The sequence below is a fragment of the Vombatus ursinus genome, unplaced genomic scaffold (assembly GCF_900497805.2).
Source record: "Vombatus ursinus unplaced genomic scaffold, bare-nosed wombat genome assembly UNPS02014837.1, whole genome shotgun sequence".
In the NCBI taxonomy this organism is placed as follows: Eukaryota; Metazoa; Chordata; class Mammalia; order Diprotodontia; family Vombatidae; genus Vombatus; species Vombatus ursinus.
Genome location: NW_020954615.1, coordinates 2346477 through 2368976, shown reverse-complemented (window position 1 = coordinate 2368976; position 22500 = coordinate 2346477). Strand labels below are relative to the sequence as shown.

General features: G+C 46.4%; 1 protein-coding gene across 5 annotated transcripts in view; it reads left to right on the top strand.

The window, feature by feature from the left end:
* Positions 1-22500, top strand: part of SFXN5 (sideroflexin 5) — a 206060-nt gene that overhangs the window by 41188 nt on the left and 142372 nt on the right. For 3 of the 5 annotated variants that reach the window (XM_027840006.1, XM_027840008.1, XM_027840007.1), the window contains one exon: positions 5289-5366. In XM_027840006.1, coding sequence (XP_027695807.1) covers positions 5289-5366 — 78 coding nt within the window. Of the gene's footprint in view, positions 1-5288; positions 5367-7562; positions 7659-22500 lie in introns of those variants that run through there. The other 2 variants (XM_027840010.1, XM_027840009.1) reach the window with 1 other exon arrangement.

Genomic DNA, 22500 nt, shown 5'->3' with positions numbered 1-22500 from the left:
TCTCACTCATCTGACCAGGCTTTTTGCCCCAAGTGAAATGAATACTGTGGCTATCCTTAAAGCAGGGAAGACACTAGAGTTTCCCCAGACTTCAGTGTTCTTCTCTTTAAAATGAAGGGATTATACTAGGCCTCTAAGGCCCCTCCCAGCTTTCTATGATCCTATGGCCCTAAGCCCTAAAAAAGGTATCAAGGAGGAGAAGGAGGTTGGAAGGCTGAGAGGCTGTATGGGGGAGCCATGGAAGTGCTGATTTCTGAGGGGGAGAATCCCCTCTACAGCTCTGGCCTCTGCCCGACAGCTTGGGAGGCAAGGGAGTGACTTAAATGGAATTCAATCCTACAGATAGATATTAAGTGCTTGGCACACAGTAGGTGCTTAATAAATGTTTATTGACTGTCTACTATGGGCCAAGAACTATACTAAGCATTGAGGAGAGAAAGAGAAATTGAGACAGTTTTTGCCCTTGTAGGGTTTACAATCTATAGAGAGAAAGCACCATGTACACAGAGAAGTCTATGTATAAGATATACAGTGTAAATACAAAATAATATTGTATTTGGTGGTAGTGAAGGGATGATTTCTAACAACTTGAAGGGGATTGGAGTCTTTAGGAAACCTATGGAGTGGACATATGGAGGAAACCTTTGGAATGAGTACATTCTAGGCATGGGGACGGAATGTTCTAGACACAGAACAAAGAGTCAACCAATTTGTCTAAAACAGAGAGTGAGAGGTTTGTAAAAATGGAATGGTCCCTGAATGTGGATGTTCTTAAACCAAACCAGGCTGAGGTTTGTATTTTATCATGGGGCAGTTGGGAGCCATTGACCCTTCTTGAGCAAGGGAGTGATGTGGTCAGAGCTCTGCTTTAGGAAGATCCATTTGGCAGCTGTTTGCAGAATGGATTGGAGAAGGGAGAAACTTGAGGTAGGAAGAAGTTTTATCAAAGGGGAAGAATATCTGGGAGGATGTTCTAAGGCAGTTTTGTTCTGTCCACTTCGTGATTTCACCTAGGGCAAGCCTTGTGCCTAGCACTGCTGTGAGTATGTTAGATGCCTTTGAGAACTTCCTATGGTTGGATGGATATATTTGCCTATGGATATGTTTCTGTTTGGTCTCTTGGACCTACCCCAACATGGCAAATTCCTTAAGGACACTTATTGTCTTCCTTGGTTCTCTACCCTTTTCTCCCTAGAGGTCATGCCAAAGGTTTTCTTCTTCCCTCAGACTCAACCCAATCCCAGCAGGTATCCTTTAAGTTTTTAAAATTTTATTTTCATTGATAGCTTTTATTTTTGCTTCACCTTCATTTCTAAATATATCTCTCTCCTATCTCCTTCCCTCCCCAGAGGACCATCTCTTGTTACAAAGTCAAAAAAGAAAAAGGAGGGGGAGAAAAAATGCATTTTCTGCAAAGCCAGTCAACATCAGTCACGTTTAACCAGACGTGCAAAATTCCATGTCCATAGACCCCCACCTCTGCAAACGGGGGGTGAGGAACCTTTTCTCTACTCTTCTCTGGGGCCATTACAATTAATGACCAAGCGTGGATATTATAATTACATAGCCTTTAATGTCCCTGTTTTGGTTCTTTCCATTTACATTGTTGTAGTCTTGTATATTGTTTCCTTGACTTTGCTTGCTTCAATCTGTGTCAGTTCATAGAAGTCATCCCATGCTTCTCTGAATTCTTCCTATTCCTAGCATGATAAAATTTCAGCTGGAAAGGACCTCATCAGATCCAGACCTTTCATAGATTTGTGTCAGTTCCCTAAAGATTTTAGATGTCGGCCTTTTGTCAGGGATGTTTAACACAAATCATTTTTCCCAACCATATCTCCTGATGTAGCTCAGTTTGCTTAATTTTTGTGAAAGCTTTTATGTCACATATAATTATGATGGCCTATTTTGTGTTTTATGATCACTTTTATCCTGTATCAGGTTACAAATCTCGACTCCCCTTCATCCCCCATCTATATGTGATGTGAAATGTGACTTCATATTTTGACCATTCATCCATTTGGAATTTATGTGTGATGTGGTAAAAAATGCTGGCTTGAGAGAAATGTTTATTAATAACTAATGATTTGGGGACATCTAGAGTCCCTCCCTCCTTTTTCTAAAGTCCTGATTTCAAAAGTTCAGTCTCTTGAAGGACATTACTGATAATGAGATTGGACTAACCTTCTTAACCATCTTGTTCATACTCCACTCCCACAATGGGGAAGCCATTGTGTTCTACTCAGGTTTGGGTGGAGACAAATTCTTTTAATAGATTGCCCAAGGCAGGGGGTAACATAGAAGTAAATGGTATAATCAGGGTTCATTTGAATAGATTCAGCCCCTTATTGTAATATTCATTCTCTCATTAATTGTTAACCAATCAGAGTTGATTGCCACCCTCTTCCAATGGGCATATAAGCTATGAGCCCACTCCATGATTGTCTTTGGTCAGCTAAATGACCATTGTTTTATTAAAATGCTAACATTATTAATAAAATTATTAAATTACCCAGAAATTATGTCTCTTAAACTTTTTAATCACCACCGGTTTAATCAGTTTTCCCAGCAATTATTATTGAATAAAGAGTTTCCCTAGGAGTTTATACCCTTGGGCTGATAGAACACTGATGGATGTGTGCATTTGTTTCTAAGTCTCCAGCCCAACTAGTTAACAGGAATGCTAAATTTGAAGATGGAGGACCTGCCTTCACTTCCCCAACTAGTCACTTTTTTTGACTTTGAGCAATGGATCACAGTGGCCTCCTATAAAAGCACAGGGCAGGACTAGGGGATTTTCAAGGTTGCCTTCAGCTCTAAATCTAAGACTGTGTTCCTCAGACACATTCTGCACTTTCTAGCCCCTACACCTGGGGGGTGCTACAGGCTCAGTATGAGTCAGCAGTGAGATTTCAAGAGCAGAGCTTCCGGGAGCAGGAAAGGTGAGGTCCACTGGGCCCTGCCCCAGTCAGCTCAGACCTCATCTAGAGCATTGTCATCAGTTCTGGTTGCCCCAGTTGAAGAATGGCCTTGATAAGTTGAAGAGTGTTCAGAGAATGGCAGCTAGGATGCTGCAGGGTCAATTCTGGGCCAAGAAACTGGAGAAGAGAAGACTCAGGGGGGACATTATGTCTATCCTCATGAATGGGAAAGGCTGCCATATGGAGGAGTGACTCCAGAGGACAGAACCAGGAGCCATTGCCCTTGGGTCTATGTCAAGAAAGAGTTGGAAGGGCCTCCTCTGGAAGTGGTGGCTCCTCCTCTTTGGGGGTCTCCAAGCAGAGCCCCAGTGACTCCTCTTCGGGGGTGTTGGAGTGGGCATTCCTTTTGTGTTTGAGTTGGACTGCCTGGCCGCTGCGGACACTCCCAACTCTCAGATTCTTTGAGTCTGCCCTCAGTGTTCTCACTGCCTGAAATGCCTTTTCTCCCAGCCTCCTTCATCACTTGTTCAGATCTTAGGACCCCTGTTCTAGAGCAGGTGGGGGGTGGGGGAGGGGAACCCCAGAAGCCCGCTAGTCCAAGCTCATCCTTACAGAGATGGGGAAACAGAGACTCAGGGAGGCTGAATCCAACCCCCTCATGGAACCGAGGGAGAAGCAGAAGCATAGGCTGTAAGTAATAAGTGAATCCCGTCCATCCTTCAAGGCTCAGTCCCGAGGCTATCTTTCCCATGAATATTTCTTTAATGCCCTTTCACGTTTTGAGACGTTATACTCTCAGTGAAGAAGGTAGAGTCAAACGAATGCATCGTACACATCTTGGCCACGTAAGCCCAGCAAAATTGACCCCAAACCCCCTGGCTCTTACCTGCGGCCTTTCCAAATAACCCCTCAGTTGCTAGTACCTCCCCTTCAGTCAGTGAGCTGGCACTGTGGATAGATGGTAGACTTGGAATCAGGAAAGTCTGGGTTTAAATCCAGTCTCAGACCATTACTATCATGTATGACCCTGAGCAAATCACTTCATCTCTGTCTGCCTCAGTTTCCTCAGCTATAAAATAGGGATAACAGTTCCTACTTCACAGAGTTGTTATAAGGGTCAAATGACATAACATATGGGAAGCACTCATATTCTTGGTTCCAGCCATAGTTCCTGGCACTGTAGGTGCATAATAAATACTTGGTGATTGACTTAATGTGATGTAGTGGATGGAGCTGATCTTTGGAGTTAGAGGACCTCGGTTTATGTCCTGGCTTCTACACTTACTACCTGTGTGACCCTGGAGGAGGTCACTCCTTCTCTCCTGGGCCTGTTCTGTAAAATAAAGGCCCTGGCTGAGATGACTTCCAAAGTCCCTTCAGCTCTGCATGTATGGACCATCCTATGATTGCGTGTGTGTGTAAGTGTGCGTGTTAGAAAACCAACTGCAAATATCTGAAGGTGTCTGTCTCATGTATAATATTTCTTCTTCTTTGTATATTTAAATTGTTTTATTTAAGTTTATAATAATTTTTTTAAAAAACCATGCTTTGTTCAGTGCTCTTGGTAGTGGGGCAGTAGGTCAAGCCCTGGGCCTGGAGTCAGGCAGATCTGAATTCAAATCCAGCCTCAGACACTTACTAGCTGTGTGACCCTGGGCAAGTCACTTAACTGCTGTCTGCCTCAGTTTCCTCAGCTGTAAAAATGGATATCATGATACCCCCTAACTTCCCAAATTATCATGAGGATCAAAGGAGATCATATTTGTAAAGCATTTAGCTCAGTGCCTGGCATGTAGTAGGCCCTTGATAAATATTTGTTACCTTCCTGTAACACTTATTTTTTTTTCTCCGTGATTTATCTAGAGTCCTATCCCATCTCTCCTGCTAGATTATAACTTCTCTGTCTTCTCATTGTTCTATCACCACAAGGCCCAATCAATACCTTGGCTAAGAAAGAGGTCCAAGAGAATGTGATTTGGGTGACTCAGTGAGTTACTTTGTATTTATGTATTTAATCTCTCCATGTTTACTCAGTATGTACTTAGTACATACTGTTTGTTCTCTGTGTTGAAGAATAAGCTTCTAGTTTTATTCATTATCCTAGAAGTATTGAACATCCTCTCTGTAGCCCTTACTAAGGCTACCATGTGTAGGTCTTCAGTTTTTTTATGGCTATGCCCTGTCTGTATTATTAGCTGGAATGGAAGCCTTGGGAGGCAGAGGCTGTCCTGGGGGCTCTCCCAGCTCCTGCACAGCACCCTGCGAGCCCACTGGGAGCTTGAGAAGTGTTGGTCCAGTGGTCAATTGTGCCACTTTGGAAGCTTCATGCTCCTGACTGCTCCCCTTGTATTTCCCTTTCCCTCCTAGAGTCGCCTTAAAGAAGCTGTGCAGCTCTTAGAAGATTACAAGCATGGCACGCTGCCTCCGGGGGTCACCAATGAACAGGTAAGCCCACAGGCTGGGGTGGATCTGGGGGAGAGGGTGGAGATTGTGGTGGGTGAGGTAGGTGAATGCCAGGGCTGAGCCACCAGTGGGCACACATCCTCCAAGGCGAATCCCCAAACCTTATTTAACCCCTAGCCTCCCATTCTTATTCCCATAACTGCTTCTGCTAATTCTGGGAACCCCAAGTATTTTGGGGGCCACTGGAAATCTCCCTTTGCCTCTTACTTCTGATCTCCATCCTCTGGTCTACTGACTGAGTGTCTCAGGTGAGTGACTCACAGAGAAGGAAGAAGGAAAGTGGCAGGCTTGGCTAATGAGGCTCTGGATAAGAGTCCCCTGGCCTCACTCAGACCACCAGAGCCTGGCCCAACCCCTTACTTCTTTCCTTTTCTTTTTTTCCCTTAAATTCCTTGCCCAGGAAATCTGTTTTTCAGGGATGATATAGACAAAGGGAGGAGAAAGAGGGAAGGGGAGTGGAGAAGAGAGATTGAGTTGGAAAAGATGACTTTAATTTTTTTTGAGGTACTATTCCTTGTTAAGTACCGGTACTAACTAACCGCACTGTTTCCAAGCTGAGGATGCTTCCATCCTCTTCCTGAACAAATGAGACATTTTCAGTTGTCTTATGGAGACTGATAATTCCCTCAAAGTTCTTAAAACTCATAAATTCTCTTATCCCTGGAGGGGGAGCTTCCATATAAAGCTATGGATCCCATCAAAGGTGTTGTAAGGGGGTGTGGTGTAGTAATAACCATAGGGACCCTTCTACAGTGCTTTCAAATGTTCAAAGTGCTTTGTATATGATATCTCTTCCAAGCATCATCACAACCCTATAAAATAGGGATTATAGGTCTTATTATTTTCATTTTACAGATGAGGAAACTGAGGTCCAAGGCAGTAAGTGACTTGCTCAAGGTCATACAACTAGTAGTGTCAAAGATGGGATCCAAACCTAGCTCTTCCTGACTCCGATCCAGCATTCTCTTGATAGGGCCAGGCTGCTTTAACGGCAAGGACACTGGATGTGGAGTCAGACATCAATGAGTTGGTCATCCTATAAACATTTATTAGGCATGAAACACTGTGCTGAGTACTGGGGACGCAAAGAAGGACAAAAGACAACCTCTGTTCTCAAGGAGCTCACAACCCCGCTGTGATAGTGACTGCCTTTGTGACCTTGGGCGGATCACTTTTAACTTGTCTGGACCTCAGTTTCTTCATTTGTAATAGAAGGCGGTAAGATTAGATGATCTCTAAGGTTAATACTCTAAAATTCTGTGACTCCCAAAAGCTGTAAGGTTATCCCCTATCACGCCTCGGCAGTTTATTGGGAGGGGCTGGGGGATGGGGATAGTATGGGTTAATCAGTCCTTCCCCCTCAATACTTCCCTTTTCCACGGTCCTGTTTGGGCTATTCTATAGGCTGGGATAGAGGCTGCCCTCGGCCCAGTTCGGTTCAATATATAGGTTCACCATTACTGAGGGGCTGGGTGTTTTGGAAAACTGTACTTTGAGTCCAGAAAGGAAAAAAAGTAATATGTGTGAACATACATGCACATATAGATATGTACATATATGTATATGTAGATATGTGTATGGTGTATGCATTTTTTTGGGGGGAGACACTTAGAAAACTCCATTATTGTCAGTTTCCTGGCAGCCACCTACCTTTCCAGCCCTCTAACACATGACTTCCCCTCATGTATGCCGCGATCCTGCCAAGCTGGCTGACTTGCTGTTCCTAACATATGACATTGCACGTCCACATCTTTGCACCGGTGTCTCCTTTGCTTGGAATATACTTTGTCTTCATCTTAGTCTCAGAAAATCCCAGATTTCCTTCAAAGCTCAAGCGCTCCCCTGCCCCCCCAGCACCCTCCCCTATAACAAGGCAGAAGAGCTGGAAGGCCCTCAGGGACACCTAGCCCACACTGCCCCCTCTCAAACAATGCTGTAGACCATAAAAGGTCTTCCCTCTCCCCTGGGACTTCTTGCCTCCCCAGTTGGCAGTTTTAGGGGTGGATTTGGGGAGCCAAGGAGGAGACAACTGGAGGTGGGAGGAGGGGAAAAGAACCCGTTTTGGTTATAGATTTTATGAAGTAAGGCCCCCAGGAAATAAAGATCTTACCTGCCATGAGACTGTGCCAGACTAGCGGATAGGAATTGCTGATCCAGGCTAACCCCTTCATTTTACAGATGAAGACAACTGAGGCCCAGATGGTAAAGTCACTTGCCCAAGTTCACACAGCTAGGGAGGTGCAGAGCGTGAACTAGACCCTGGCCTGCTGACAGGTAGTATGAAGCCCCTCTTACTCTGCCTTCCCTAAGTGGCAGGCCAGGTTTCAGGCGAAAGCCCAAGGTCTGGGTCTCCTGGATCTGACAGGGACTTCTCTGAATCCAGAGAAAGCTATGGTGATTCTCTCCAGGGATGAGAGAGAAGGGATGGAGGGGGCATGGCTGGCTCATACCTGCCTCGCTTATCCAGGTACCCTCAGGTGGATTGCTCCAACTCCTCCGCTGGTACTGACAGACCACCAACACATTAGGGTTTTTGCTAGGCTCCTTCACTTTATAGCTTCAGGAAATCATTCCCAAGAGCACCACTGGCCACTGGGCATGGTGGTGTGTCTGCGGACTGAGCCTATGCCCTCTGTTTGGGGGCAATGTGTCAAGGATAGATAATTTTTGTTGGTGTGGGAACTCCTGGGACTGGGCCTTCACCAGTGCAGATCATCATGGCGGCCCATGTAGAAAGCAGAAGAGATTCACCTGGCATTCTCTTCCGTACAGGAAAGACCTCATCTCCCTAGGTGGGCCATGGGGATGTTCCCCAAAACAAAATTTTCCCTCTTCTCCATCTGGACTTAAAGTTCTCAGAATCTTGACTGGTGGAGAGACAGACAAGGTGTTGTCTCTTCTCCCCAGATCCACACTCTGGCCTCTTTGAGCACTAAAATTCTTAATTGTGGGGAGGGGGAAGAGAAGAGAAACAAAAGAGGTTGGGTCCCCCGTGGGTCATGAATGAATGGATGATGAAGCCTTTGTCAAGCACCTACTACAGGCCAGGCACTGTGCTGAGCGCTGGGGATTCACACACGAGTAAGTGAGTCTCTGCCGTTGGGGGCTGAGGACTGTATTCAGGCTGGGGAGACAGTGTATAAAGAGTAGCTGGAGAGGAGACTTCTCGGACAGTGGCATGGGGTGGCAATGGCCGAGGGCTGATGTGCAGGCCTGGTTCCGAGTGAGGACAGTCAAAAGCCCAGGGACCGAAGGACAGGGGTCGAAGAGGACAAGCCCAGTTGAGGCATCATGGTTGCCTCTGAGGCCTGTGCACTGAATAGCAATGGCGACTCGCCATCGTGGCCTTGGGCTGGGCCTGTGAAGTACCCCTTATCTACACGTTCTCCAAGCCACAGGGCCTATCCTGCCACACAGAGGGCTACTATGGGTACCGTCATTTCTCCCTGGACATTGAGACAGGGCCTCACAGTTTAGGAATGCCAGGGCAATAAATAACAAAAACCAACAAAAATGGACAAAGAAACCCTAAGACGTCCTTAAGTCCACCCATGGCCATAACATGTCATTAACTTTTAACTCTCCTTCGCCTGTGTCCAGACCCCAGCAAGAGTTTGTCAGTCTGGGGGCTTTTGTTTGTTATGTAGTACATTGGTGCGGCTTTCCCCATGAGCTGGAGACTCCACTCCTATCCCCGTCTGCTTTCCTACAGCTCTCATCATCAGGAAGTTTTCCTCATGTCCAGCTCATCTGTTTCCCTGCCTTTCCCTCCTGGTTCTGCCCCCTGAGGCCAAGCAACAAATCTGGGCCTCTTTCACATGACAGCCTCCCAAGTCTGTGAAGGCAGCTAACATGACTCCCCTGAGCCTTCTTGTATCCAGGCCAAATGTTCCCAATACCTTCAGCACTATGGCGTATACTCCAGGACTCTCAGGGATGCAGTTTCCTTCTTCTACACATTTTCTAGCTTGTGCTAGCTTGGGTGCCCAGAACTCGACCCCCGTCATCCATGTAAGGCCTGACCAGGCAGAGGAGTGGAACTCTCTTGCTGGTTTAAGATAGCTTAGCATACATATACCATTAGATTTTTTGGCAGGCCTGCTCCACTAATGACTCACATTGAACCTGTCGTCCACTGCAGTCCCTCGAGCTTTTCCAGGCACCCTCCACTTTAGCCAAGCCTTCCCCACCCTGGCTTTTGAAGTTTGTTTTTTGAGCCCAAGTATAGTCCTTGACATTTATGCCAATTCCATTTTGTCTTCTTGGAGTCAGCCCGTCATTCCAGGCTGCCAAGATCTTTTTGGATCCGGACTTTGCCTCCAGTGTGTTAGCTTTGGGACATCTGCAAATCGGAGAAGCCTGCCGTGTCTGCCTTCATCCCAGTCATTGATAAGGATGTTGAGCAGCAGAGAGATCTCTGGGAAGCTGCACCATAGATCTTCCTCCAGAGTGACATCATCAGCTGAGATCAATGGGTCCATCATTTCCTGGGCTCTGAATCCACTGAACTAGATTGTTCTCTAACCCACAAGGGCAATGTGAGACTTTTTAAATGGTTTTACTGGAGGAGTAATTTGAAATTTTCTCACCCAGCCAAAAGTAGTCAGAGAGTGGGGATGGTTGGGATGGGACTGTGGCAGGGAAGAGTTAGGCAGCCTGTGCTTTCTTTCTTTCCTCCTCCTTCCCTCCATGAGCCCGTGATTTGGCTTCTTCAACCTCAGCCTGGGCCTACTTTCCCTGTGTGGGTGCCATCAGTGGATGGTAAGGTATAAGGATGGTGATCACTAGACCACCACAGGGAGGGAAGGATTGAGTGAATGAAAACATACTTGTTAAGCACTTGAGTACTAAGCCCCTAAGATACAAATATAGAAAAGAGGGGGTCCTGCCTTCTAAGAAGTTAACAACCTAGTGGTGGTCAGGGTGGGTATTTTGGTTTGGTTACAGGGATGGTGAGTGGGGCCTAGGGCTTGGCACATCCTTTCTGCCCATGGTGGTGGTATTGATTTGTTTATTGTCCCAGAATGGAAAGTGGGTGCGGGGGGAAAGATAACAGGGAAGGAAAGTGAAACATTCAGGTCCTTGGAGACAGACCCCAGGGTAGGAGTTTCAGAGCTGAGAAGGTTAAGTCTTCCAGAGTATGGTACCTGGCCCAAGAAACAAGGCAATTTATGAGAAAATGGTGGGGGAGTAAAATAAATGAAGCCTATCCCTCTGCCTCACATCAGTGCCTGGGTCAGAGCCCTACTCACCTTGCCTTAGTTGTAGGCCTGGTGTTTACTCACCTCCCCTTCCCTCCCTTGTTTTTCCCTTTCCTTACCCAACTTTCTCCTTCTTGGTCCCAATTTTTTTTCTTTTCTTTTTTTTAAAATTAATTAATTTATTTTGATTTATCAGCAATCACTTCCTTAAGTTTTTGAGTTTAAGAATTTTCTGCCCCTTCTTTCCCACCTCCCTCCCCAAGACAGCGCACAATCTGATATAGGCTATATGTATACATTCCTATTAGACATATTTTCACATTAATGATGTAAGTAAGAATTAGATCTTGGTCCCAACTTTCCCCAGATTATCCTCGGCTAATTCTTGAACTCTCCACGTGAACTCTCCATTCTACCTTATTTTCCTCTAGTTCTCTCCCCCCCCATGTCCCTCCACCCTTCTTTCATGTACTGTTCAGCTGGAATCTGTTCCCTCTCAGTCCAAACTGCCCTTGATCAGCCACCAGAACCATTAAACTCAGCACCCATCATCACAGTCACTTATTTGGACCACCCAGAAAGTGACCTAATTCCTAGAGCTCTAAAGTCTACAGAACCCCAGCTTCGGGCATTGAGATTCCCATTTCATAGGTGAGACAACTGAGGCTTTGGGAGATTCCATGACTTTCCTATGGTTACACCACTAGTAAGTGTCTGAAGCGGGGGTAGAACCCAGGTCTCTTGGCTCCTGGTTCTGCCTCTTTGCATTTTGTGGTGTGGCTTCCCAGCAAGGCAAAAAATGTAAAGACCAAAATAGTGATGGCCGCCCCCCCCCCCCCACAACAAGAGAGAATAAGGGCAGTGGGTAGACCTTTGTAATTCAAGGTAGATGGAAGATCCCCTTCTCTGTGGCTTGGGCTGGTTTGGAATCCTTCTCAAAGTGGGGACAACTCCCCTGTTAGGGAGAATGGAGACGTCTCGAGGAGGCTTCCTGAAGGAGCATTGGAACGTGGCCTCAGTCTCCCGGTCATCCCAGCTTGGCACAGGCCCATGCCCTCCACAGTCCAAGGTCCAGAGAACTAGAACTGGAAGGGCCTCAGAGCCCACCCCCTCTCCTTTTTACAGATGAGGAAACTGAGGCCCGGAGCAGTAAATAACTTGCCCACGGTCATACAAAGGCTCATAGGTCTAAGCAGGAAGAGACCTCTGAGGCCATGTAGTCCAACCCTCCCCTCTTTTTTTTTTTTTTTAAGGCAATCAGGGTTAAGTGACTTGCCCAGGGTCACAGAGCTAGGAAGCGTCTGAGGCTAGATTTGAACTCAGGTCCTCCTGACTACAGGGCCGGTGCTCTAACCACTGCACCACAACCCCCTTATTTTACAAGTGAGAAAACTGAGCCCCGAGGAGCTCCCAACTCAATCAACAAGCATTTATTAAGCACCTACTGTGTGCCAGCTGGTGCTGTTGGCACAAAGCCTAAAACAGTCCCTAAAACAGTCACCTGACTGGATCTCTAGATCACAATTCTGTGACTGTCCTCACTGTTGATCATAACACAGTGCCGGCACATAATAGGTGCCTGATAAATGTTTATTGATTGATCGACTGATGTTTGCACAGCACTCTGGAGTCTACAAAGGGCTTTCCATCCAGAGTTCATTTGAGCCTGACAGCAACCCCGTTTTCCAATCAAGGAAACTGAGAACGAGAGTCTCAGTGACTTATCCAAGGTCTCACACACAGCGAGTAGTTCCAAAGTTGGATACTGAGCCCTAGTGTTTCTGACTCCACCACGCCAGGCAGGGGTGGCTCTTTTCTGCAGTTTTTTTAGGGATCGGCACAGGTTATTGCCCGTGCCTGGAATGCCCTCCTTCCTCCCTTCTGCCTCCCTTCACGACTCAATTAAAGGGATCACAGAAGGTCTGAGTTAAAAGGTAAGTCAGGGTTCATCAGCCCCAGCCTCCACCTGTAATGTTAATCCGCTCTACATTACCCCCTGCCAAGTGACTATGAGGCCTTTACTTAAATACTTTCTGTGACAGGGAACTCACTATAGCACAAGATGAGTCCTAGGATTATCAGCTTTGGAGTGGAAAGGGCCCTTACAGTTAACCAGGTCTAATGTCCTCATTTTGCAGATGAAGAAACTGAGGAGGTGAAAAGCAAACAGCTTTAGCTAAAGTGATAGAGAGTTGGGGTCCGAGCCTAGATCTCTGATTCCAGACCCAGAATTCCTTTGTCCTGTTCTTCAGGCATTTTTCTGAACCCTTCTGCAGGCTGTCTTTGTTCCTGGCTTGGGGCCCCCTTTGGAGGAAACAAGTCCTCCATAGTCATTCTGTTCTGGGGAAAGGAGGATGGATGAGGTTTGGCCTCCAGTGGCCTCTTTCCAGCCCCCTGAGGGGTTTGGGGGGTGGGGCTTCTGTTCCTGGCGTCTGAGATTTGGGGAATAAAACCAGGTGTCCTCCCTTCCATCCTTTGATCAATTCGTAAAAGTCCACCCTGTCCCCTTTTGTCTCATCGTTTTCCTTGAAGGAACATGTGCCCACAGGTGGAGAGGGGTGTAGGATGTGGCATTCACCTCCCCTCCCATTCTGGTATGTGCTAGCAATGACCGAGGGGCCATCTGGTGGCTGGTGGGGAACATGGGCGTGTGTAGCACGAGGCGGCCGCTTGGTCCCTCTGCCCAGAGAACAGATGGCCTCCCCCACCCCCTCCCGGCAGAAGCCTCCTCCCCCCACCTTCCCAGCTCCAGTTAGCAGCACTAATTGGGCTCCATCGGCTGTTGCCGGTCAAACCCAGATCCTTCCTCTTTGGGCCCTGACCAACCAAGCCATATCGTCCTTCTGGTCCTTGACAGCCACAAGAAGGGAAGGAGCAAATGATGAAACAGGGCCCAGCACTTTCTGGACTCCTCAGAGATCTGGCCTTCAGGGTCCCCTTTCCCTCAGCCGTTGGCCTCCTGCAGAAGCCTGGCTCTGCACAGTGGTGGGATAAGAATCTCTCTGAAGAGACCTGGAGGGTTCCCAGTCACCCACCTAAGACTTTGGTGGCCTTCACAGCAGAAATTCCTCTTGTGGCAGGGGTCTCCTTGGTACAACTCTTCCCCCTACCCCGACGCCAAATCTAGGAGGAGGGCACTGCTCGGAGTTCCCTAGGGCCCTGCCTGGGAGGTGGGAGCTCAGCTCACTAGATTCAGGCATGGTGGCCCCCTCCTTTCTTGCAGGGAAGGAGGAAATGAGGGCAGGGAACCTGCTTGGGCCCAGCTGAAAATAGCAGAATGTTTTAGCTCTCCCCACACTGGAAGCCTTAAAAATACCTTCTAACCCAAAGGCTTCTGGGGTAGGCAGTAGGTTTGACAGAAGCTTGGAGGCAGGCAGGGAGGGAGTGACTCATCCCCACTGCAGCGCAAGGTTTTTTCCAAGGCAGGTGCATGCCTCCTACCCCATGGACCATCCGAAGGCCTCTGTTCCCTGGTCTCCTTTGAGGCCAGCCTGTTCGCAGGCACGGAAGGCATCAGTGCCCCCCACGTGATCTTAAGAGGCATTGGTTTTTTGACTCTCTCAGCCACATTGATCACCTTGCCATTCTCCTTCCACAACAACACATCTCCCACCTCCTTGACTTTGTACAGCTTATGCCCCATGCCTGGAGTGCCCTTCCTCACCTTTGCCTGCCTTCACAACTCAATGAAAGGGTACCCTCCTATGGGAAGCCTTTCCTGATCCCCTACCCCCATTAGAGCTTCTCTCCTGTTATATTTGGATAGATTTTGCATTGATTTGTCTGATTACATGTTGTTTCCATCCCTTCCACTCTCATTTAATTAATGGAAACTATTAGCTTCCCAGAATGCCATAGTTGAAAGGGACCTCCAAGGTCATCCATGGCAACACAAACCTGACCAAGAATCTCTGCTTCAGAATCCCTGACCATCGAGCATCTGGCCTAGCTTGGAGACCACTGGAGAGGAGGAACCTTGTCCTTCTGAGGCAGCCCATCTCATTCAGCGTCAGATAGCGCCAAGCATTAGGGACTACTTCCTGGTATTTGGTGCGCATCTGTCTCAGCATTTAGACCCATAGCTCCTGCTGTCTGGGGCTATATAGAACGTCTCCTCCCTCCTCCCCTCCACTTACGCTGCGTTCTACCATGACCTCATCCTTTTAGACGTTACTGCTAATGATGCAGCCCATCCAAGCTCCTCCTGGACGCCCCAGCCAGGCTCTCTGCAGGTTTGCCCGAGGGCTGCCACTCAATGCACAGGCAGGAGACCTCAGTCCCATTGCCAGTGGGCAGATACCAGCAGAGCAACCAGGCATCCTCAGTCACCCCTCATTTTTCCCCAGTTACTGGCTGCTCTCATGCCATCCTCTACACTGTCTCCCCTTCATTTCTTATTTATCATCTGTAACAGTGAATCATGTCCACTAGGACCTTTCCATTGCCCCTGGACAATTTCATCAGTGAGCCTTTTAAGTGAAGTTAGCAATCTCACCCTTCCAGAGTCTTCTTCAGGCTAAACATCACTAGTTCCTTCAGTGGTCAGATGACTGAGGTCATCTACCATCCTCCCACTGGACAGGGTCCTTCCTGGGGTACCCAGAGCCAAATACGGTCATTAGTGGTATCTTTGATGGGGCAGTGTTAATGTATTAAGAGGGCACAAATCAGCAACTATAAGTTGGTCAGTAAACACTAATTAAATGCCTACTATGTGCCAAGCACTGTGCTAAGTGCTACTACTGAGGATCAGAAGGGAAATGGCACAATTGGTTGTTTTGCCAGGCTTAGCAAACATCGATGTGATGTGTTACCAGCCCCTAATGGGGATAGTGAAATAGCAGCTGATAACAATAACATCTATGAAATCACAATGAAATCTCAAGTTGGAAAGGAACGTGGCAGCTCTGGTCTAGGCTGCTGCCTATCTGGTTGCTGGCCAGAATCTGAAGCTCTAAAGGTAAGATGAACAAAGCCATAAGGATTTGCTGCTGGGGCTGGGCTGAGGCATTAACTCGGAAGGATTTTCTTCTTCCCTATTTCCCATCAACACCGTCTAACCTGCCCTCCATTTCTCTCATGGGCTTGCTCTTCACTTTCTGACCAAATGTAATCAATGCATCCAAGCTGATAGATCCTCTTGTATTTGTGGGACAGGTTTAGATTCCTGGCCCCCAGTTCCCTGCCTGGTAACATCCATATTTTAAGAGGGTCCTTCTGGAGACTGTATTCTCTGATCTTTTTCTACTTAAGGAAGTGTGTATTTTTAAAAAAATTATCACAGATGAGGTTGTAAAGTCATAGTTGTATGCAGCCATTGCTTCTAGCCATTCATAGGGCCAGCTTTGCCGGTCAGAGGACCTTTTGCCATTGCCTTATTTCATTCTACAAAGGGAATAGGGAAGAGGGGTGCAGGGGATCATGCTTTCTAGGCTTACAGAGAAGTTGTGCTGTAGGACAGAGAAGAGGTACCTGATAACTAAGGCCTAATCAGCTTGTCTGGGGCAGTGGTCCTGGGGTTGGACCTGTCCCCTTAAGGTCCTGAGGAATCATCAAAAATAAAAATGAAATAAAGAAGTGAGATGGATGGGCTTATCCACCAGTCAGTCTTAACTAAAAGCACCTACTAAGTTCCAGGAATTGCACTAAGCATTGCAAATACAGAGAAAGGTAAAAGACAGTTCCTGCCCTCCAGGAGCTCACAACCTAATAGGGGAGACCACATAGAAACCACTGTACAAACAAGCTATCTTACTCAGTTGTTTTAGTCAGTGTCCAACCCTTCATGACCCCATTTTGGGACTTTCTTGGTAAAGATACTGGAGTGGTTTGCCATTTCCTTCTCCAGCTCATTTTGCAGATGAGGAAACTGAGGCAAACAGGGTGACTTGCTCAGGGTCATACAGCTAATATGTGAGTGCAGACTGTAACTCAGGAGGATGAGTCTTCCTGACTCAAAGCCCGATACTCTATCCACTGTACCACTTAGCTGTCCCAAGCAAGCTATATATAAGATAAATAGGAAACTCATTAACAGAGAGAAGGCCCTGGAATTAAGAGGGGTTGGGGAAGGCTTCCTGTAGAAGGTGGGCTTTTAGCTGGGATGTGAAGGAAGCCGGGGTAGCCAGTAGGTGGACACAAGGGAGAACATTGCAGGTATGAGGGACAGCTAGTAAAATCAGTAAGCATTTATTAAACACCTACGGTGTGCCAGACACTGTGCTAAGTCCTGGGGATACCAAAAAGGAGGAGCCTGCCAAAAAAGAACCCTTTCTTCAAGATTTTGACAGTCCAGTGAGGAAGAAAAGCAAACAAATATGCACAAAGAAGTTATATACTGGATAAAGCAGAAATCGTTTTGAGAGGAAAGGCACTAGAGTTTAGGGAGATTGAGAAAGGCTTCCTGTAGAAGGTGGAATTTCAGTTGAGACTTGAAGGAAGCCAGAAAAGCAAGGCAGCAAAGATGAGGGAGAGAAAATGCCTGGAACTGAGAAATGAGTGTCTTATTCAAGGAACAGCCAGGAGGCCACCGTCACTGGATGGAAGAGTCTGTGTCAGGGAGGAAGGTGTAAGAAGACTGGAAAAGTAGGAGGGGCAGGTCATGAAAGGCCTAGAATACCTAACAGGACAGTTTGTCTTTCATCCTGGAGGTGATAGGGAATCACTGGAGTTTACTGTGTGTATGTGTAGGGGGACAGGGTTGATGTGAAAATTCCCGTTGTTGGGAGATGGAGTGTCTTGTTCAAGGAACATTTGGGAGGCCAGTATCCCTAGATCATAGAGTATGTGTGGGTGTGGGTGTGGGTGTTGGGATTGTGCATAAAGTGGGAGAAGACTGGAATGATGTGGGTGGGGGCAGGTTATAAAGGACTTTGGATGCTAAACAGGTGGTAGGAACAGCACCTAGAGTTTATTGGGAGGGGGGGTGCGGCGTGACAGGGTCAAATTTGTGTTTTAGGAAAGTCAATTTGGGAGCTGAGTGGAGGCTGGAGTGCAGTGGGGAGGGACTAGAGGCAGGGAGACTGGCCAGCAGGCTATTGTAATAGTTCAGGTGTGAGGTGTTAAGGGTCTGCACTGGGGTGGTAGCAGTGTCAGAGGAGATAGGAGATCTAGATGAGAGAGATTACTAAGGTAAAATCATTAGGCCTTAGCAGCAGGCCTAATTTGGGGGGGGGAGCGGTGAAAGAATGATGAATTAAGGATGATACCTAGATTGTGAGCCTGGACTGGGTGGATGGTGCTAGCCTCAAGAGTAATAGGGTGGAAAGATTTTGGGGAAAGATAATGAACTGATTTTTGGACATGTTGAGTTAAGATGTCTATGGACATCCAAGTTCAAGATATCTAAATGGGTAATTAAAGATACTACTGTGGAGATAAGCAGAAAGGGGCTGGGGCAGGATATGTAGATTTAAGAATCATCAATATAGACATAATGAGTCCATGGGAGCTGATGAAATCACAAAGTGAAATGGAGAAGCGAAGAGGGCCCAGGACCAAACTCCGGAACACTCATAGTTAGTGTGTATGACCCGGATAAAGATCCAGCAACGGAGAATGAGGTGGAGCAGGAAAAAGTAGTGTCAAGAAAACCTAGATCAGGGGTGGGGAACCTGCGGCCTCAAGGCCACGTGAGGCCCTCTAGGACATCAAGTGCGGCCCTTTGACTGAATCCAGCCTTCACAGAACAAACTTTGTAACAGCTCTTTTTGTGGTGGCTAGGAATTGGAAATCGAGGAGATGCCCATCAACTGGGGAGTGGTTGAACAAGTTGTGGTATGTGATTGTAATGGAATATTATTGTGCTGTAAGAAATGATATGCAGGGTGATCTCAGAAAAACCTGGAAAGACTTACATGAACTGAAACAGAGTGAAGTGAACAGAACCAGAAGAACATTGTACACAGTAATAGCAATATTGTATGATGAACAACTGTGAATGACTTGGTTATTCTCAGCAATACAGTGCTCCAAGACAATCCTAAAGGACTCATGACGGAAAAATACTATCCACCTCCAGAGAAAAAACTGATGGCATCTGAATACAGACCGAAGCATACTATTTATGCCTTCCTTCCTCTCTTTCTTTCTTTCTTTCTTTCTTTCTTTCTTTCTGTCTTTCTTTCTTTCTTTCTTTCTGTCTTTCTTTCTTTCTTTCTTTCTGTCTTTCTTTCTTTCTTTCTTTCTGTCTTTCTTTCTTTCTTTCTTTCTGTCTTTCTTTCTTTCTTTCTTTTTCTTTCTCTTTCCTTCCTTCCTTCCTTCCTTCCTTCCTTCCTTTCTTTCTTCCTTTCCTTCCTTCCTTCCATCTTTCCTTCCTTCCTTCCATAAAATGACTAATATGGAAATGTTTTATATGATGGGATATGTATAACCTATATCAGATTGCTTAGCATGACAGGGAGGGGAGAGGGAAAGGAGGAGGAGATAGAATTTGGAATGCAAAACAAAAAAATGTTTAAAATTGTTTTTACATGTAATTTGGGGAAATATATATATAGAGAGAGACATGTATATTTAAAGAGGAGCTTGAATTAGAAAAACTAGAGAGAAGAAAGTATCAAGAAGAGGGTGATTAACAGTGTTAATGCTTTGAAGCTGTGGAGAACGATAAGCATCGAGAAAAGGCCATTAGGTTTCACAATTAAGAGATCACTGGTAACTTTGGAGAGAACAGTTTCAGTTGAATGACGATGTCAAAAACCAGAAAGGGGTCAGAAATGAGAGGAAAGGAAGTGGAGCCATCTCTTGTGGCTGTCTCAAGGAATTTCGCCACAAAAGTGTAGACATGAGGGACTATAGCTAATGGGAATGGGTGGATTAGGTGAGAGTTTTGAGAATAGAGGAGTCCTGGGCATGTTTGTAGACAGTGGGTAAAGAACCTGTAGACTGGGAAAGATTGCATTAAAGTGAAAGGGAGAACAGCAGAGGGGCCCACCAGCTAGTGAGGATAGGATGGAATGGAATCACTTGTGCATGTAGAGGGGTTTGCCTGGGCCAGGAGAAGGGCCACCTCATTATGTAAGTCAAGGCTGAAGGTGAAGATGGTGGTAAGGAGCCATCTGAGTGATGTGAAATGAGGAAGAATGGAGAAGACAAAGCTCTTGGCAAATGGCCAAGTTTTTTCAGTAAACTATGAGGCCAGGTTATCAGCTGAGAGGGTGGGTGGAGGGAAGTCATGGGAAATTGAAGGAGAAATAAAAGGGTTTGAAAGAGCTTCTCTGGTGACTGGGTGAGTGAGTTGATTAAGGAAGCGTAAAGTGATCACCCAGTTGAGGTTACGTAACATAAATTTGTAATAGATCTCATGATTTTCTTCACCTTTGTTTAGCAGCGCAGGAGTAGAGTGGAGTAATCCAAGACTGAAGGTTGGCAGGGCACATTAGTTGTTTGATGGGAGTGAGGGATTGAAGAAAAGAGAATATCATAGAGTATAACTGACCACCAAGGGATCAATTTGGGCAAAGGAGGGGAGTATAGCTAGTGCAGAGATGATGGCCTGACAGAGAATTGAGTGAGCAAGAGATAGGAAGTTGTGATATAGAGGAAGAGCAGTGTTTGGTACTGGAAGTCAGAAGGAGAGGGGAAATGCCAATAAACTGTGGTCAGATAAGGGGATTTGGAAATTCTTGAATATGGAGATGTGCGTTTGTGGGTGAAGGCAAGAGCCAGGATATGGCCATCTCAGTGTGTCTGAGGTGGGGTAGAGGAATAGACTATGTGAAATGAGTAAGTTGAGGAATTGTGAGGTTAGGGTATTTGGGGGGAGTATCAATATATATTGAAGTTCTCTAGAGTGAGGACCAGAGTTAAGGAGAGACACTGTGAGCCAGGCACTGAATTCACTGAGGAAAGGAGGGGAGTGTCCTGTCTGGTGGCCAACAGCTAGCAGGATTTTGATTGGGTGGTAGATAGGGATTGCGTGAATATCCAAAGAGGGGAGGTTACAGAGTGATGGAGGTAGGGGGAGAACCTGGACATGGCAATGGGGAGCAAGGAATATCCCAGCTCCCTCCCCTTGACAGGGAATGGAGAGGAATAAGTGAAAGCCTAGTCTGTTTTGGAGGAGGCCAGGGCAGCTCTGTCTTGAGGAGGAAGCCAGGTCTTAGTGAGAGCCAGAAGATGGAAGGAGTGAGGAAGGGAAAGATTTAAGATGAAAACAAGTTTATTGCCTGTGGAGCAGGCATTTCAGAGAGCTTGGTGGAAGAGGTGAATAGCTTTAGAGTGGGACGATGGTAGGCGGGGTCGGGGTGTGTTGTTTTGGAAGAATTGGGAATAAGGAAGTGGGTAGTGAAAGCGAGCACCCAGTTTGATAATGGAAGAGGTTTCAGAATGGCTGTGATGGGGAGGGTATGAAGGAGAGAGAGAATCTTTGGAATGACTTTGAACGGGTTTTCATTGTCCATTGGGGTTTGATCTCTGGATGAATCATCTCAGGGCCTTAGGCAGTTTGGGTGGACAAATGCTGAGGACTGAAGGAATGGTATTACTCCCTTTCCCCCAAGGCTGGAGACTTGGTAGAAATGGTCTTTCTTCCCTTCCCTGGAAGGGGGGAATCTAGTACTCCATGGAATGGTGTCTCTCCTGCTCCTGAGTAAGGCAGGAGACCCAACAAAGTGGAATGTCTATTTTCTCCCCTTGCCTCAAAGCCAGGAGAAAGGTGTTGGATAGAAGGGCATTTCTCTTCTTCCACAGGAGGCTCAAGAGACAAGACCCGAATTAATCTGAAGAGGGGTCTTTGCTTTGGTAAATGGTCTCTTACAGCATTGCTAGAGGCAGCATGGTATAGCAGATAGAAGGCTGTTCTTGGAGTAAGGAAAATCTGCATTGAAGTCTCACCTCTGACACATCCCAGATGTGTGACCTTGGGCAAATCAGTGACCCAGATAACTCTCAGAGACAGTTGCCCTAATGGTGGAGGGAGTTTTCTACCCAAGTTCAAACAAAAAAGACAGTATCCCTTCCATCAGTCCCCTCATGGGGATTTCAAACAGGCTGTGATTTGAGTTCTTAGGTAGTTTGGCAGCAAAGGGACTGAGGAGGGCCTCGAGCCATTTAATTCAACAGACTTTTATTAAGCACTTGCTATGTGTCAGGCAAGAGGCATCATAGTCTAATGGGTAGAGCTGGACCCAGAATCAGGAAGTCCTGGCTGTGTGACCCTGTGTGACTCTGGACCTAGAAGGTGCTAACCTTCATTGGTAGAGAGAGTTTCCTCACCTGGGAATTCTTCAGCGAAATAAGAAGTCCAGGCCCTATTCTTAGGTATCAGAACTGTACCAGGTGCTGTAATATGGGATGGGATACTTAGTAGCTCACATTTCTCCAATGCTTTAAAGTTTACATCTTTGAAACCACCTTGAGAGATAGTTGTATGGGAAGTAGTTACAGTTCTTATCCCAGTTCTGCAGATGAGGAAATAGGTTTGTAAAGTAACTTGCTCACAGCCACACTGCTATTAAGGGTGGGAGGTAGGATTCTAACCCAGCTAGACTGGCTCAAAGTCCAACACTCTGTCTGCATTACCACTCAATCTTGGGCTGCATTCAGAGAGCGGTTCATTTGGGGATGTTTTGATCTTAGGATCCCTTTAACCTCTTAAAATTTATTGAGGACCCCAAAGAGCTTTTGTTTGTGTGGGTTGTTTGTATCAATATTTACTGTATTAGAAATTAAAATATTAGTGTTATTATGAAAATAGTTTTGATTTTGTTAACCTCCTGTCAGTCAATAAACTTATTTATTAGGTGCCTGCTATGATGTGTACAATGCTAAATTCTGGGGACATCAAGGCAATTTGAGAACCACTGATGTACAGGGTGAAGGAGGTGCTAATCCCTTTGCCCTATGCTTTGGTCTGGAGTCTTGTGTTCAGTCCTGGAGTCTTGTGTTCAGTTCTGGAGTCTTGTGTTCAGGAG